This window comes from Lissotriton vulgaris, chromosome 1_1 (assembly GCF_964263255.1).
Source record: "Lissotriton vulgaris chromosome 1_1, aLisVul1.2, whole genome shotgun sequence".
In the NCBI taxonomy this organism is placed as follows: domain Eukaryota; kingdom Metazoa; phylum Chordata; class Amphibia; order Caudata; family Salamandridae; genus Lissotriton; species Lissotriton vulgaris.
In genome coordinates this window covers 392,782,918-392,798,137 of record NC_141685.1, presented here as the reverse complement: position 1 = coordinate 392,798,137, position 15,220 = coordinate 392,782,918, and the positions used below count along the sequence as shown (strand labels likewise).

The window sequence follows — 15,220 nt, the reverse complement described above, 5'->3', positions numbered from 1 at the left end:
GGATTTATATCCCCTCGAGCTTCGAGAACCCTTTGTTTAATTTGTTAGAACATTCTGCCCTCTAGTGGCAGAATGTTCTAATAGGCTTATAGCCCTTCGTAGCAGGGTTATACCGGCTATTAAAGTCCCGCTGTCTTGTTAAAGTCCCTCGCCTTCGGCCTTTAACGATTCAGCGGGCCTTTAATAGCCGGTATAGCCTGCTACGGCGGGCTATAAGGCTATATTAATAACTTTAGCATGCCATAGAAGAGAATACATTTCAGGCATAGGCAACACAATATACAGACGAAGCTCCCCAGCTGTAATTTCCGGTGAACCTAAACAGATCCCTTTAGTTACTTACTACAGATACTCCAACCTCCGCTCCTGTGACAGCTCCAGCCTCATACACAAAAAGTGAAGAGACTCAGGAGAAAAGGGATTGCAAGAAAAGAAACATCAGTTCCATTAATGGGGAACAATTTTCACACTATAGAGTGTAGGAACAGAAGAGTCACAGTAGATACTAAAAGAAACATGAACAAGGAGTGTATGTTTACATTGAGTGTTACAGGACGATGTGATGAAGAATACCTGAGGGGCACCTAAAAGCTGTTCCTAGATTATCCAAGGAAGTCTACATTAGATAACATTATGACCTTGCACAATTTCAATGACTTCAAACATTCCATATTTGGTCTTGTATTGGTTTTCTTTAACTGGCTTCGCTATGGATACTCTTGCGTCTCTTTTCATTGTGGGTATGCCTAACGTTGTCTTGCTATGAATATTCTTAACCTTGTCCTTTGTATGGGTATTCCCACTCTCGACTTCTTTATGCTTATTCCAGATCTTGTCTTCTTTATGTGCCTTCTTCACCTTGACTTCCTTATGAATATTCCTAACATTGTCCTCTTTAGGGCGACTCTAGTCTTGTCTTCCAAAAGACCATTTGGTGTCTACAGAATTGTAATTTAAATCCCTCTTCAATGGTAAAGTTGGGTTTTAAGTCACTGTTTTGAAAATGCCACTTTTGGAAAGTTGACATGTACTTGCCCTAACCCTTTGGGGCCTACAGCCTCATTTGTGGTGTTTGTCCAATATTGTGTGATTGCAAAAGCGAGCAATAATGTGTGAACAAACTAGGAAAATATTTCATCACATTATTTTTGTGGTTATTAACTAACATTAAGTGTTTGGTGATTCTCCTATTTCAATACAAACATGGGTTTAATGTTGGGATTTGTACAGCACTACGTGCAGCTGGTAGCTATCTCTATGCACTTTCAGCGGGGGATCCTGCTGCTGTTGCGAGAGGTTTGTAGGTCTTGTAAGTCTGAATCTTCTTCAGCCAATGGGTGTTGTATATTTGTATGAGCCCAAGATCCTCCTATACGAAGCTATACAGGTGGTTTGAACGGACGTCATAGAATTGGGTAGCTTCCTTTCCGCATTTCCTTTTACACACCACCGACAAGATGGTAGGAAGATAATTCTTACTGGAGAGATTTGCAAAATCCCTTTCATGTTTATTGGTAGTTGAGATGGCTCGGACCAAGCGCCAAGAAGCAGCATAGCCCTATCCAGAGAGCATCATTGCAGGAAAAGCATCTCAAACATGGGTAGCTGGAAATAGAGCATAGTGGGGGTGCATGCTGAGACCCTGAGGGCAGGCAATGGGAATATATACCTACCTGAATGAATGAATGAATGAATGAATGAATGAATGAATGGCGTTTTTATACCGTGCAAAACTTAGCCCCAAGGGGCATCAAGGCACAATTTCCTGGGACATTAAAAGACAGTGCATTGTACACTATGGTTACTATATAATTTAGTTGTGTTTTTACATCACACCTTCACAAGTACATTATTATATTCTTAGTCACTGAGAAATGAAGCGTGCTATTGTTTCGTAGACTTGATTTAGCCCGTAATGCGGCTGGCAACCAGCACTCTGATTCACATCACAATTCACATTTGGAGTATACGGTTGATGGGATGTGAGTAGTAGTTTGAACAGTATGGAGTGATTTGCCAAGAGTCACAAAAGGATAGGCTAAGGATTAGGACCCGGGCCGCTATTTGCCAAAGGCAGCCGCTTAGCCCCTGAATCACATCTCCTCCTGTCAGTTCTCCGTTGTCCATTGACACTGAAGGGTGTGTGATAGATGTTACAGGTGCATTTGCTAAGACACTCGCAGAGAGAATGATTCATAACCCAGTTTAGCACTCTGTGTCCCCAGGAGAATGTAATCCTTTTCTAAAGCATTAAGATGATTGCCATGGTGATGATTAATGCTGCATTATGTGTTCTGTCAAGACAATCATACCTTATCCAGACTGTCAGTCAAACATGGCCTGCAAATTTCAAAGGATGATTCAAAGTCAGCCATTAATGTGTGGGAAGATTTAGGAGAAAATAAAGGGGGAAGAGACGAGCAGCGCTGCGGCCCTAGAGCGCGACACTCGGACTATGAATACCAGAGTGGGACGCATCCAACCGGCGGGCTGCAACCAACCCACTACTATGCTGTATATATTATAGGTCAGTAAGGACAGGTGACCTCCTGTTAAAAAGCTGTGGTCAACCCCAGCCACATAAACCTGGCAAAACCCAAAGTCTACTGTAGGTCATTGGGGTCTTTTGACCCTTCTTCCTTCAGGACATGTTTCAGTGCCACTATAGCTGCTTCATGGGAACAGAACAGATTAACTCGAACCTTGTCCCCCTGTCCGTGGAAACTGCTCTTTTTAATTATTTGAGCAACTTTGTATTTACGTTCCCCCGAAAGGCTGGCCCATGAAGTCTGAAATGAACGGCAATGCTGAAAAGGAAGGGTCTGTGACTTAGATCCAACAGTTAGCATGAGTCAAAATACTAAATCCCACAATAATACATCAATTTGCCCCTTTCGGGCATTCTGCGCAATGTCCACTTTATTCTAAATAGCCAAGTCTGAGCTTTTTTACTTTTTTTACGTCACTTGCCCCACTTCAGGTCCATAAAGAAGTGTGTGGCTTTTGTGGAACGGTATATATACATTCTTATAGACAGTGCTGAGGATTTCCATGGATTTTTTTGCCTTTAGGTGCACAGCCAGGAGACTGACTGGGCGGGTCTGTGCTGAGCTGTTGGAAGTCACTGAGGAATGTCACCGTAAGTTGTTCAATGAACAGCTGAGGAGACCGTGGCCTTTGAACTGTTTTGCTGCCGAAAAAAAGTGCCCCCAACCATCTTTAGTGCTCCACAAGAGTGAAACACGACTCAGAAACTAGAATTCAGAATTATTATAGTAATGTAGGAATGCATATAAGAAACTTAGATCTCACGATTCACCTCACAGATGGACAACACTGACCACTGTGCATTGGGAGGCATGGTAAGCATACGGACCTATGTTTATCGTATAAGCACCGCTTCAGGGTATTGGGTTTGGCAATTTGTTTTGAATGTGGCCATGTTCATGCAGTTTTACAATATGTTTCACTTAGGATTCAGATTTCCAACAAGAGGACCATTTCGGGACATTGAGAGCCCACGTCATAGTTTGCCCAAGGCACCCAATAGCCTGGCAGGGCCTATAATAAGAGGTCATCTGTGAGCTCGACCAAGTTTAACAATTGAGGGACACTTGACACAGTGAGCTGGTGAGATTTGCCTTTGATGGGAGGTTTTTCAGGTGGAAGCCAGTGGCGAGAAGGCTGCAGGGAACAGTTCAGACATGGAAGTCCTTTGCTTCACTTGCAGCCAGAGCAGAGTAAGTGGTGCTGAGGCTACTTAGTGTCCTGAGTGCCAAATAAAGGTTTTGGACCTGTATCCTCACATGGGTCAAGAGAAAGAGGGCCCCTTGTTGTGTCTGTGCCCCGTAGTGGGAACAGAGGCCAGGAACAGCAATGTGTGTTTCAGTTGTACTCCTACCCTCTTCCTAAGCACAGAGGCCTCTCTAGAGTGAGTCTTGATATTCTAGGGCCTCCCAGACTCCACCCCCTTAGAGCAATGCTACATTTGTAAAAACTTCAAATATGCAGTTTCTTTAATACAAATTCTACACACGATCATATAAAATGTATAAAGTACTGCTCCAAAACTTCCAAGGAAAAGGCAAAACGACAGTTCAATGCTTGGAGAAAGTGGGTTACCTGAGAATACGGCAGAATTTTTAAGCCTTGTAATCAAATCGAGAGACTTCACGAGCTGACTCGAGTCTTGAAGCACTTTGATGAAATTGAATTTTCAATAAGGGACGAAGTGGAGTAATCACCACCACCACTTAGACACAGTTAGGGGAACTCTCATATATGAATCAAGTTGGCTGGTATGAACACAGCCGAAGAGGGCCTTCCAGTTTTTGTTGTTTTTAAAGGAGTGGCTTCCGCTGCTTCAGCTTGCGATCCTGTTTTGACCAAGTTTGATATAGTACAACAGAACTTGTCAAAACCAACCTATGAAAAGAGAAGCCGGAGCAATCCTTGCTTGAGGCGTGCTACACCAGAGTCACCTGTGTGTATATATTTTCATGCACCGCTGCGGCTGTTGGGGTACAACCATAGAACAAGTCCATGTACACCAGCCACAGTACTGCACTGATCTATATTTATATGTATATTCTTATTTAAAACGTAATTTAAAGGTACATTAGCGTTACAATCTTCACCCGCTACTGATAAGGTACTGCTTATGAACTCACTCCTAATATCAAAGATGAAATCACAAATAAAGTCATCAATAACGTCATTGGAGGCTTAACATATCACCTAACCATTGACATCGGCGACATAAATCGCACATAACTCCTCGCCTAAATCCACAAACTGTGCCAAACCCTTTGCAGAAACAACCATCCTAAGGCCTTCAGGAGTTGAACACAGGGCCTTTGCAAAGCCCCTGTAGGACATAACTGACAGTGCACAGTGGGGTTGGATGTAGGGCCTGGCCTTTGGCTTAGGTTATGGCCTCTTCCGGATAGAACTCATAGGCAGTTCGCAGTGGAGCTGAGTGCATGGCCGGGCCAGGCCCTGTACACATACCAATGTCCATTGGTTTCTCCCAAGATCCCGGCCTCCAGCTAGCCCTGTGCTGATCCCGTATTATACTAAGGTCCTATTCACACAGATCAAAGTAGGGTTTTATATCTGCATCACTTTCCCCCAATCCTTCTGCAAGTTAAAAACTAGATTAGGCATCCTTGGTCTATTCAGTACAACATTATTGACCTCTCGCTTTTAGTCCAGAGTTTCGTTAAATTGAAGTTAATATGCCTGAAAATGCAGTGTTTTGTTTCAAAGTTCTCTTTTGGTGTAAGACGTTCCTTTATATTTCTGTCCTTAGCGATGTCAACAATAATGTGTAAATAGGGAGCTTCTACTTAATGTCACCCATGATGTAATTGATGACATAATTTGTGATATTATCTCTGACATCATGTGTGAGGTCATGGGCAGTGCGTTGGAGGAAGATAGGGGCGAGTCGTGGTTAGAATCCCATCGTAGCCAGTGGCAGTGCAAGTGGTAATCATAATGTCACTTCGTCTGATATTCTTAAGGGGAAGCTTATGTTTTTGTACAATTGTTTGTCTCCTTGAACAAGTATTTTTTTCAGTGGATGTTTGTTTATATGATAGACTGTCACCAGCCCTACTTTGCCCCAACAGTTCACCCTTGAAACATCCCCAGAGGAGTCGCTAATTTGAAGGGGCGTCTTTTTGCAAGCAAAATAATTTGCAGAACATTGACATTTTACAGTTACCAACATAGACTGTTAATTGATTCACAAAAGAGAAGGGGTGCCTTGTAACCTTCTCCCTTTGTGAATATATTAAAACAAGTATGAGAGATGCTTTTTTTTGAGTTAGGGTTATTGGCATAGCTCAACAGCTACCAGACAGAAATTGCTAATTTACAGGTGCCGAACAGAGCATTGCTACGTGAAATGGCCTGAAAGCCTAAAACGATGTTGATAGCTTAAAAGATAAAAAGACAGGTCAGGATGACCAGGAGGAACCGTGGACGTTTTGTGATGGCCAACGCAAGCAAACAATGAGTGAAATCGCCTGTGCGTGACCCAAGTACACAAAGGCGGGAGAATCAGACCCAATGCACCAATACAAACCCCGTAATTCTAAATAGCACCATAACCAACAAATGGCAATTCATGGGCATGCCAAAAGCCGATAGAGGAGATAACAACAGGTCTTGCAGACATCGCATGCGCGCTGCCTAAGCTCGACCTCAAAAAGTGTGTTGGGTAGTAAGCAGTAGTCCAGGGGACCACTTTCTATTCGCAAACCAACTTTGAAAGTTTAACACTTTTTTTTCTAAACATAGCTGTTTCTTATAAAGAAAACGAGCTGTGTTTGAAGAAATATATATATGATATATATATATATATACATCATCTATCACAGGCGTAGTGGTCTTCAGACCCCAGCAGGCCAACATACCTGTGATGTCCACCAATCGTAGGGAGTCCCAATTTGCGACCTTCCTCATGAAAGATTCTGAATTTTGTTAGCGATCTGTTAATACAGACCACGCACTGTGAATGAATCCAGTAGACTGTGACTTGGCAGCTGCAATTTCCTCCTGAGGCAAAACATATTAAGCTAAACCGAATTGAACAAATATTTTATAAATATAAGATGAGAACATTAGTTGTGGTGTGAAAAATCCTTACCCATCCCTATTCTAAAAACGACATTGGGCCAGTTCCATAGGCATTTGAGTATGTGAAGAAGTGCTGTAGTCCTAAGCCGTCACCTTCTCATAAATGCTCAACCCAGGCCCCAATATTTGCACATTTTGTTTCCACTTGCCTATTTCTGCTTTTGAGAAGGTTGCACCAAGTTGTCTGACATTATCAAAACAAACGACATGCCTCTCTATGCTAAGATTTTACTTTCGCATATAAAATATATGTATAAAATGTAAAAGCGAACTCTTGTTTCTAGATGGGCTGTCTGCCACCCCAAGTGAAATTACCTTTAGCTCGAGAAAATAGTTCAAGAAAATAGAGAAAAAAAATCTCAAACCTGTCCAAACAATTTTTAGTCCCTTGTGCGTTGGAAGTATTTTCTCCCTATATTGTTATATCCTTGTAGGATAATTCGTTTTAAAACATTAAACATTTACTCTGTACCTTAATAATTACATTGAGCTTCGCTGCCAATCAATATTATTAGTTTTGAGATTGAACATGAGCCCCGTCTGCAGACATCTTGTATAAAAGAGCTTTGATTTGATCAGTGGCACTGCTCTGTGCTGTCCTGCAGTCAGCACTTTCTTCGCCTCTACCAACTTTTGCTTTGATAAGAGAACTTGCAGGGCTTTTTGAGTGTGGTGCCACTTCTTGCTAAGAATCTAGCAGTGCTTACTTTGTAAAAGAATAAATGCTGGGGTCCAAAGCTTGGTCCAGAAGCCTGCAGCTGGATGCAGGTAGTGAAGGCCAAGGCTGTGTACACGTGATTCCAGACCACGCCTCTTTAATCCATCTCCAGACTATCCCTGCCTCTGTCTCTCATTCTTGAAAGGGGGTTCTCTTCCTTCTTCTTTCCCCTCTTAGTGTTTTCTCTCTTGCCCTGGGTGATGGGGGAAAAAGAGGGCTGGTCCCCAAAAATGAGTGCCAGTGGGCTTCACCTTCAACCACTGGCACAAATTAAGCAATTTTAATAAGTTGGGAATTACCTTCCTTGCACTTTCAAATTGCCTTCTACTTGCTATATCTTATGTAAATGTAAATGTAGTGTATTTTGTAAAGCGCACAGCTGCCCCAACTGGGCGTCCCGGCGCTGTATAACCCTGTGGAACCCATCCTGGCTCTCCATGTTGGATACCCCTCCTGGGCACCCCCAAGGTGAAGCCAGGCATCCCAGTGTTGTAGGGGCCGTTGTGGAGATTAAGCAAGCTATTGCCCAGAGTTGCAGCGTGGGACCCATGATTAGAGTAGGCGCCGAGGCGAGAATTATCGAGTCCACGGAAATTGAGCCCAAGACCCTGCCGCGTCAGGACTTGAACCCTGGTCCCGGGCCCGATCTCTGCTTCAGAGTCTGCCGCTCTAACCAGTGAGCCACACTTCTCCGCACTTTATCACACACACTGTCACATCATGAAAGTGGAACCTTCCATTGAAAGTCGTCACAGCATAAGATTTCTCAGTGTGAACCAGGTCATTTGGTCTGTATCCTTAGCCCACCATCCAACACATAGGGTGATGTATCCAATATGAAGGTTTAAAAGTGACCGTGGCACAACATGACGTCATTATAGTTGTATTTCAAGGGCCTTTTGATCTTACGTGTCCTGACACTGCACCTTTGTGCTTTAAACCGTTGCTGTCTTAGTGCCTTCTTCCTGCTTACATAATAACTGAAGCTATCTGCGCTCCAGGCATCATCTTGTATTCACTTGTTTTATATGTATCTTGTTGCAAATTTGGTGTGTTGGATATAAAAAGAAAATATTGTAACAGTTTCACGCAAACAAATGTAATCCAATTGCTAACAGTAGTGTTGTTCGGCCTCCGCTCTACTTTCTTTAATTGCTCAGACCGAATAAAAGCAGCGGGACATTTCCATTTTTTGGGTGGGTGTACATGTCTGTCTTGGAACGCGTGTGCGTATCTTTGTGTGTGCGCATGCGTGTAATAATTGTCTGAATTGAAAATGTTGGAAGAGTTTTTATGAGCTGTTTATTTTAATGGGACTGCAGCAGCGCTGGACTGGCCATAGCGGGCACCAGGCATTTCCCTGGTGGGAACGGAGGGGTGGGGGCCTGTTTTGTGCCCGCCGGGGTTCAATATCAGCCCCCTGTAACAAAAGCGGGAGCCCCAAAAGTTGCAGAATGTTCATGGAACATAAATCCAAGCAAGCGTTTGCAAAGCGAATAGTTCTCAGCAGTCTTACCAGTCCTTCTTTACATTGGCAATAGCTAATACCTAAAGGGCCACAAGTGTACAATTTTACACATACACACATGTATCACGACTATGTGTAAGCATACAGACACATGGCCGCCATCTTGGAAGGGGGTTTGTATTAAAGAAAGCCTATTCCAAGATGGCCATCAATGTGTGCACATGCCTCTCAATGCACTGCAGCGATGTTATCAGTTTTAGTTTGCCATTCCAATATGCTGACAGTAATTTTAGAACGCTAAAGTAAAAGTAAACAAGGAAAGTGTGCAGGAGCGGGGTTAAGGAAGCTAGCAGTCCAGCAACACTATGCAGTTGCTGGCCCCTCTAAAACAATGTTTTAATAAATGAAAGGTTTAAATGGGCAGCGGGAATGGGGTGCAAGGTCTGGGGGCAAAAAAGGAGCACGGAGGGAAATATGGTATGTGGGGAATCCAGTTAAATACCTGACCAGGGAATCACTTTGGAGGTGAGAGATAAAAAGCAAAAATAAAGAGTGGGGGATAGGGATGTGGAGAAAAAAAGAAGCATTTGCACTCTCACAGCGTGCTGAAAGGAAAAGAAAAATGAGTTCTCTCAGGTTAGTGCTGGAAGGATACAACCCATCCAGCTGGGATTCGGTGAGACTGAATGTTCCTGAGTGAGACAAACACGAGTAGGGAGGACAGCCATCAAATCAAGAGCAGACACCCGAAACAGACAGCAAAGGTATCCAACCACGAGCAAGGGGCTGACCTAAAGCCACTCAAGTACATGTAATTATTCGAACCAATTGATGTCCAACAGAGAGCAAAAGCTTTCTCAAACCAAGACCTAATAAAATGTGAATGGAACATTCAGCCATTTCAACGCGGACAGTACTGTAGCAGTGCTGGTAAGCCTCCCCCTACTAACGCACACTAAAGTAGCGAAGAAAAGTTAATGTGCTGAAAACAATGATCTCATTGTAATCCATAAATCGATTTATACATTATATTTATTTGCGATGTTATGTGGCATAAACATGGCTTCAGGGTATTAGAGTGCTTCACAGAATGCATCATAAGTAAACGAGAGCGCTTTACCAAGTCACCTGGCTATATGTATACAATATTGAAGGAAAGCAAGAATGTAAGAAGGCATACAAGGATCTGTGCACGCGTAATAAAATAAATATGTATAGTATTCCACCAAATATATACATACATAACTTGACTAAAGGAATTTTGGTTCACACAACATGGTCTTAATTGAGTAGAAATGTATATTTACAATGTAGCTTTAATTTCTGTTATTAAAGTCAGGCGTCTGCATGCTAGGTTAAATAACAATGTCAATATATTATAAACTGTGGCAGATTCTGGGAGGGATGGTGGGTCTCTTTATTCTACATTTGACACTGCCCACTACACTTGTTCTCAATATTCCCCGTGGAAGTGTGGATCGCAGTCAAGAGGTCTGGTCCATATTTTCTACTTGAGTTAATGTATGATGGTTGGAATCTAATATTATTCTCCACTTTGTCCTGACTTCTGGCTGCTGTTGAAACATTCTCTGGAGGCTGTTGACTCATTATCTTACTAGTGATGACCCCATACCACTTTCAATTTGCTGTAAAACATGTTAATTTAGCACCACTCAATCTAGCTTCGCATACACCGAAGGGTTCATTTGCCCTGCTGTGAAAGTTGATTGCTGTAAAGATTAATTAATTAATCTTTTGTACTTTTTCAGATTTGCTAAACCAGCGTCTGTACTGGGTGGACTCCAAGCTGCACACACTGTCCAGCATCGACTGCAACGGCAGCAATAGAAAACTTCTCATCTCTTCGGTGGACGACCTCAGCCATCCTTTTGGACTGGCTGTCTTTGAGGTAAAGAGCTGCAAATATATTGGGCAGAGTATAATGTGTTGTGATGCCAAATAAGACGGGAACTGAGAAGCGACTTGTCACAACCCAGCATTTGTTTGCCCGGTATTGCTATCACTTGGCAGCAGGCCCGGCTCCAGGAATCTTTATTTGGGTGGGCCAACGGTGCATTCGGGTGGCCCAATTTGTCGCTTGTATATATTGGCCAGGCCTGCTTCTGGGCCCTCCTTTATCTCTCCTTAGTCTTACAAGGCCCAGTAAAACACACTCTTTTCCAAGTCTCTTTCTAAATGTTATCACTCTCAAAAAGTGCTTTTTTCCATGTAATGTCCCTTTGATGGGAAGAGGAGGTTTCTAAGGTGGGAGTATCAAGCATGTGACACTACGCGGGCTCCCTCTGTGCGAGCCTTCAGGGAGAAACCCTCTTCTTTACTACCTCCACCTGATTCCGCAGCACACCCCCCTACAGACTTAATTATCCACTTTTCTACCACCCTCTCCATTGCACCTTATCTCACAGGTTACTCTGGGCCCTAGCCCCATATCAGCCTCCTTTCAGTTCTACTTTCATTATTCCCAGTAAACAAATTTAGTAAAATCACTTTCAAATTTTCAAACACTTTAAAGTATGCTCCACAGTTGTCCTAATCACCTGACTGTTAATTAAATAAATGAAAACAGAAATGCCATGACAAGGCCGGCTTTAGTGCTGGTGTGAGAGTCTTTTTTGGAGCCCCACCAATGACCTCTATCTCTGTAGATAACTTAACGACCACCCTCCAACATTGCCCTTCATCTCTCCGTAGACCCTCCCCCTCATGGCCTCCTCCTCAGACTTTGGGTGGGCCTGGCCCCTGTTTGGGTGGGCCAGGCCCATGTTTGGGTGGGCCTGGCTCATGTTTGGGTGGGCCAGGCTCATGTTTGGGTGGGCCAGGCTCATGTTTGGGTGGGCCAGGCTCATGTTTGGGTGGGCCAGGCTCATGTTTGGGTGGGCCAGGCTCATGTTTGGGTGGGCCAGGCTCATGTTTGGGTGGGCCAGGCCCATGTTTGGGTGGGCCAGGCTCATGTTTGGGTGGGCCAGGCTCATGTTTGGGTGGGCCTGGCCCACCCTCTAGAACCGGGCCTGCTTGGCAGGGGTGCTAGTTGCTGAGTGAAAGCAATCAATCAGGGTTTGTAAAGCGTGCCTACTCACCCGTGAGGGTCTCAAGGCGCTGTGTGGGCGGGGGAGGCAGCCGATCAGACTAAGTGCTGAATTCATACGAAGAGCCTTGAGGTCCTTCCTGAATTGTGTCAGCGAGTAAAGTCCCAAATTCTGCTGCATTTATGGAAAAGGGCAAAGAATGAGGCCTGAGGGCTTCCCTGTTTGGCACTGGATAGTGTTCACAGATTGCCAGCAGAGCAGATGTAAAGTACTCTCATCCACAGGAGAAAAGTTAAACAAGTGCAATTGTATGAAGTGCCTGTCTAGGACATGTAAATACCGATATAGGGCAAACAAGTGCAATATCTGAAGTACCTGTGTGGGACATGCAGACAACGGACATGAAACAGCAGAGTGGAGAAATCTTGCCACCCAACCCTAAATATATTTTTGCAGTCCCCTGCTTCCTGCTGCAGCACATTGTAATTGGCTTAAATTACCCAGGTGCCCCTGTTTCAATATGGCAGAACCCTTCAGCCACCAGGAAGACCTTTCTTGAGCTCCTTGGTCAGTTTCCTGTTTAGAAGAACTCCCCTCCCATCTGCCGCTTACTGTGACTGGAGCTAGGCCGTTGCTTAGGGCCCTTTAACACCATGCGCGCTAGCGGAATTCCGCTCGCACGCTGGCATTTGCGAAAACGCACTTTACGTGACGAGCTGGGCTAGTCATCAGCGTGCGAGGAGGCTACGCCATGACGAGCCCAGCTCGAATAGAGGAAGCCCTTTATGGCACGTGTAAATGAAAGAGTTAGTGCCAAGACTGTCCTTTGTTCTACCAGCTGTTCAGTATTATTCATTCTCCCAGGAAAGAAAGCGTAATCTAGCTCTGGAGGTGTGATGAGTGAAAATAATTGTGCTAAGCCGAAAGTACATGTTTATAGTTGCTTGTCCACCCAAATTATCAAGAATCTGATATTACCATCAAATCAAAAATTTTAAATGTAAGTAGAAATTAACTTAGAAGCATTTTTCTAGCATTTCTCCAGTCAGAGATGGAAAATGAAGATTTTCCTATCCAGGCATATTCAGGGAAACCTGTCGCAATACTGATGTAGTGAAATAGATTTGGATGTTTCTTTCACTTTGAGAGCACACTAGCACCATTACGTCTGATACTTATTTCCATATGTTGCACCATGCCCTGCGGGTCTACATGGCACCCTTTAGGAGTGAGTAGTAAATATATAAAAAGAATAGGCCTTTTCTTCGTAGGAATGGAACTTTTAATTCCAGGTGCCACTGCTGTTCATTTAAATTGCAGCCCAGCCAAAGCACAGTATTGCTCCTGAGATGACAGACATATTGTTGTCATGGTAACCTATAGAGTCTACTTTAATGCCTAGTCTGGAAGCGGAGTGGACGTTGGTTAGTGAATTCTAAAAACATTGGCTTCACCCATTTGACACTAGCTTGTCGACATATTTTCATCTCAACAATGTTACAACATGTGATCACTATCAATAAAGTGACAATGCGGGTGATACAGTGTCGAAGTGACGTTGTCAGAACCCCGTTCAGAAGGCAAGCATGGGTTACTGGGCTCAATTGTGGGGGTTGCGACCTATGACTCCTGAGGTCCCAAGGCTTGACCTATTATGGATCCTAAGCAACTGGGCCAAGTACCCCTTCAGCACTTGACTCTCAGTGGTTGTGCTGTTCAAGCAGTCCCAGGCTTCTCGGGGGAGAAGGGGCGCGGAAGAAGGTAGATACAGGGAATGAACGCAGGTTCATAACTCAAAATACACGCAACAGTAAATGATTGTCCAGTCATTTGCTTACTTTCATGAAAAAAAGTATTGATTTTACAGCTAGTACCACAAAGGGAAATACAACATTCACAAACAACTTCCACAGTCTCCCGAGGTCAGGGCTCTAGCGTTTCTTTAATTGGTTACCCAGTCCCACTCCCTCCTCGTTCTACAGATAGTAGTTATTCCCCATTCACTATAGGCCACATTCAGGTTAAGCCCCGCTAGAAGTCAGAGTTGGTGCTTGTGCTGCAGCAGCTCTCTCTGGTAAGTTATCTTCATGTGGCCGAGGTGGGCATGCTCTTGGCAGTCCTCAAGGTCCTCACACCCGGTCATGCAACGCAACAACTGGAGAATGTTCGTGGCTCCTCCAAGCTGGGTAGGTTTTTTATTGTCCTTGCCATGGCGAGTGGGGGGGTGGGAGGGGGAGTAGTGCAAAGGTCCTGATGCTGGTCCTCCGTTATGATGCAGGTCCGTAGTGGCCCCCATCATGGCCTCTCTCTTTCAGTGACAATCCAAATCAGGGCACACTTCTTGCTTGGTCCTGTTGTTCTCCTATGACATACAGGGTCACCCTCTTTCTACTGCACACAAGCTCCGACCCGATAGGCACAGCAGATTTCCTCATGGTGGCCACTTCTGCCATCCAGACCCTCCAGCTCACCACCTCCCACAGACTACGGCCTGCTCAGCATGGCGCTCTCTTCAATGCGTGCCTCATGGCATATGGGGTTGCAAGCTTTACATTGCACATGGCCGATAGCCTTCCCAGTACGGCAGTCTCTTCATGGTGGTCCCTCCTGAGGTCACAGGTCCCTCACTGCACAAGAGAGATGACCCGTCTGGCACAGCGACTATCACTGCTTGCTTCACTCTGGCATTTGAGGGTCGCCGGCTTTCCCTACACATGGGCAATGCAGCAGCCGTCTGCTCACACTTCGCTAAGGGAATCCACTCAACAGGATTTCCCTTTGGACTTTGCTCCCTTAAACAATTTCCTCTTCCTCACAGGGCACAACAGTTTTGGCAAGCAGGCTTCCCCATTGCTTCTATTGCCTCCTCACTCAAATCAGAAAATTGATCCTGCAATTATATGGGTGCCAGTTTGAGACTGACCAGACATCCACTCAGAATAACAAAATATTCCAACTTCATCTCTTCAGGGAGGCATTATCTATAAAAATCTACTCACATTCTTTTAGTTTTCCCATTTCTGCATTCTGGCTTAGTTACTGGCATCTGAAATCATAATAGTTTAAGCCACCTTAGAGAATGACTGTTTGAAAGTTTCCATCCAGGCACATCATCGTGGCAATCCATGAAGAAACCTCATGCAGGTGAACTGCTGAAGAACCGACAATGCCGATGTTCACAAATATCAGACTTCAACTGTACATATTAGTGGAAGAAAAGTTATGACATGCTACTGTTTAGCGATAAAGAGCGCACTGAAATTTCCATTTGTCCAGCATGCATTTGGTAGGCATAAAGACATGGCCAAACATTCTATGATACAGAAACTGTGCGGTTACCTG

At 44.3% G+C, this 15,220-nt stretch overlaps 1 protein-coding gene across 1 annotated transcript in view; it reads left to right on the top strand.

Moving 5' to 3' along the window:
- The window catches only part of LRP8 (LDL receptor related protein 8), a 1,071,653-nt gene that overhangs the window by 920,701 nt on the left and 135,732 nt on the right, over positions 1-15,220 (top strand). Inside the window, exon 13 of the mRNA XM_086952473.1 lies at positions 10,601-10,740. Within this exon, the coding sequence (XP_086808599.1) occupies positions 10,601-10,740 (140 nt within the window). The remainder of the gene's footprint in view (positions 1-10,600; positions 10,741-15,220) is intronic.